Raw genomic sequence first — 3,420 nt, forward strand, 5'->3', positions numbered from 1 at the left:
CTGTCGGTTTGATCTCTGGTAGCCTAACCAAGATGCAGAGGATGCGCTCAGGAGCCGCCAGGCTCCCGCCGCGGGTTTGCCGGGCCAGGGCGCACCATCCCCGGGGCAGATCCGGCCGAAATGCCGCTGGTCTTTCCCCGGGAGCCCCTACTCCCATACAGGTGGGTGGCTTCGGTCCCAGCCGGTCCGAACAGGTCACATTCCCGGTTAAAGCCGCTGTGACGCGCGCTGCTCCACCCCGCTGGGGAGAGACGGGCTCTGCGCAGTGGAGGATCCGCACAACGGGGTATGAAAAGTTTATTTACTGTTGTGCAGAAAGTGACTGACACCGAGGAAATTCGGACTGGCGCAGCTGAATTAGCGGAGCTCTTTAATGCAGAAACAGAGGTTTTGCTCCCGCTCTATTTTTTAAATAAGCGCTTGTGTGCTTGTGTGTGCGTTCTGCAGCGGGTGTGTGTGTTTTCCGGCCGGCGTGTTTTGCGGCACGCGTGTGTGCAGCTCTGCTCTGTAGACTGCGCCTTTTGGGTCGGTGCGCCATATGTATGTTTTAAATCTAAAAATGACACACAAAAATGAGGGTGCGCCTTTCCACACGGTGCGCCGAATGGTCGCGAAAATACGGTACATAGATGAAGGGGAAGACCGAAGGATCAGGACAAACTGTAAACCTCACAAATACAATCAACACTGGGAAGCACTTTTGACTTGTTATAATCCTATCTTTTTGCACCTTTTTGTAATTCCAGAACTCCCACAAGAAAATGTTTGTAAGGTGGAGGAGGACGGGGTTTTCAGTGACCAGCACCTGGATAACCTGGAGAGGAGCTGCAGCCCAGACCAGGAGGAACCAGGGCATCCACAGACTACAGAACTGGAGGAAGACTCCAGCGGTCAGGAGATGAAGCACGAGGACGTAGAGGTGGATGTCTCATTGGTCAATGTCGCTGATGTGAAAGTTGAAAATGGTGAACCAGGACCAAACTGTGGCCAGCTGCTGTTGCACACTTCTCCTGAAGCTCAAAACAAAGATGAGGAAGGAACTGAAAGTTTACGCTCAGACTCCAGTAAAACTGCAGATCCGGAGCCAATGAGACGACACGGTGACCACGAAGCTGCTGCTGTCCCATCAGACAGTAACTGTAAATCAAAGCTGATCAGGACCCACACGGGGAAGAAGGTATTTTCTTGCAGAACTTGCAGGAAAGAGTTTAGTAGAAGTAGTACTTTAGTGGATCACATGAAGATCCACACTGGTGAAAGGCCGTATCTGTGCAACACCTGCGGAAAATCGTTTACTAAATCATCAGATCTTAAACGCCACATAACCACGCACACGGGCGAGAAGCCCTACATCTGCAAAACATGTGGAAAAAGTTACAGGCTACGTTCCACCTTGGTGGTTCACTCGAGGATCCACACTGGTGAAAAGCCGTACCTGTGCAGCACCTGCGGCAAAACCTTTACTCAATCATCACTTCTTAAACACCACATAACCACACACACGGGCGAGAAGCCCTACATGTGCAAAACATGTGGTAAAAGTTACAGGCTACGTTCCCACCTGCTGGTTCACTCGAGGATCCACACGGGCGAGAAACCGTACCTGTGCAACACCTGCGGAAAAACCTTTACTCAATTATCAGCTCTTAAGAGCCACATAACCACGCACACGGGCGAGAAGCCATATTTGTGCAAGACGTGCAACAAAGGTTTTAGCCGCAGAAGTATATTGCTGAATCACATGAAAAATCACCCGGAGGAGAAGTCTGGTGACTCGTGACAAATGAAGTTCATGTTGTCGTCCCTGGGGCAGCTGTCCACTCCTGTCTGACCCACAGAAGAAGAACCCGCAGAAGTCCAACCACCACCTCCTGTGGCTGATGAGCCTAATCCCCTCCCCACAAGGGTTGCAGGTTCAACCCGGATTTATGCTTCTCCGTCAACTTGTCGCAGAGGGAACAATGTGGTTGTGTACTTTTTTCTTAAAGTTCTGCATTGAGGTTGTTTGAATCCCTGTTCCTTCTTAAAATCGTATTATTTGTTGCTGTTGGTAACTTGCCGTCTCCACTGTGCAAATAAAGAGCTGTTAGTATGTGCTGATGTTTCTTTAAACATGACAGTTTATTTCGTTCATCTACAAAGCCTCTCTCACACGTCCTTTTTCCCGTCTGTTTCTTCTTCACTCACATTCTCTTTGTAAAGTTAATCTGCAGCTCCATGTTGTTAAACTCTCTCCATCTACGTCGGGATCATCGGGATCAGATTCCAGGAAGAGGACAGACTTTGGATTTAACCCTTTTATATCAGACATCCGTTTAGAAGTAAATGTTTTTTTACCTCAGCTCATATTAAGTCAAAAATAATCATGACAAATGTAATTAATGTAATTTGGGGGCGGCAGTAGCTCAGGTGGTAGAGCTGGTCGTCCAAAGATCAGAATGTCGGCGGTTCGAATCCCGCTCCATCCCAGTTACTGTTGTAGTGTCCTTGGGCAAGTGTTGTGATCGAATTCAATCACCCCGGGTTCTTTAATTGAGCTGGAAAAGGTAAATAAAAAGACACAAGACTGGGATAGAATTAAAGTAGGCCTCATGAGTGAGATCGGCAGAGCAGAGCCCCTGCAGCCTGCTTGGTCAATCGTCCCGCCAGATCTGCCGGTCTCTCTCTTGAGAAAGTTTTATTACACTTGAGAAAGGGGGTGGCTTGGGGCCCCCCTTAGTTTATTGCTGGGGGCCTCTCTTATCTCGTGCCTGTTACAGCATGGTACTCTCAGTGAAAGTCAGAGATGCACCTTAGTTTCACATACAGAAACATTTAGTTAATCAGCACATGCAGTTTACATATTCAGTTTGATTTTAAACTATTCTTTATATAATCAATCATAACAATCCCCCTTTTGATCTCTAATCAGAGATCACCCTATGTATCTTCTTTCTTCTTTATTGTTCCTCTTCAGGAGTCAGAGGTAGACTACTCTGATCACCCGGTGGACCCTGCTCAGGGGATTATTCTGCCCCTCTCTTGAGAGCTAAGGTCTGATGTCCGCTCCTGCACCAGATCCAGCGGATCTGGGGTCCTAATCTTCGTGGGGGGGGTCCGGTGTTGCCCACTGCGATCGTTGACACCACGTGTTACCTTTCCTGTGGAGTCGGATGACGTGGGAGGTCCGTTCTGGGTCCTGTCCACCTTGGCTCCGACCACTGTCTCTTGATGACTCACAGGGGAACCCCCTCTGTCTGTGAGGTCCGTGTCTGTCCGTCCGTCTCCGACCTGTTTGGAGTAAGCAGATACCAAACTTTGCAGTTCGGAGAAGTGAGCTTTCTGACCAAATTGTTATTCGTCAGTCTCCTTCAAGTAGGGCGCATTCTGCGGCCCTAGAAAAAATCGTCCAGTCTGTAGTTCGTACGGGTCAGTCCGTGG

At 49.0% G+C, this 3,420-nt stretch overlaps 1 protein-coding gene across 1 annotated transcript; it reads left to right on the forward strand.

Annotated features, from left to right (window-relative positions):
• The first annotated feature begins 1,237 nt into the window (after positions 1 to 1,237).
• On the forward strand, positions 1,238 to 3,211 carry LOC133440687 (zinc finger protein 239-like). The gene is made up of 2 exons (XM_061718005.1): positions 1,238 to 1,758; positions 3,058 to 3,211. Exons 1-2 carry the CDS (start codon positions 1,238 to 1,240, stop codon positions 3,209 to 3,211), a joined length of 675 nt encoding a protein of 224 aa, XP_061573989.1.
• The last annotated feature ends 209 nt before the right edge of the window (positions 3,212 to 3,420 follow it).

Source organism: Cololabis saira, chromosome 3 (assembly GCF_033807715.1).
Source record: "Cololabis saira isolate AMF1-May2022 chromosome 3, fColSai1.1, whole genome shotgun sequence".
NCBI lineage: Eukaryota > Metazoa > Chordata > Actinopteri > Beloniformes > Belonidae > Cololabis > Cololabis saira.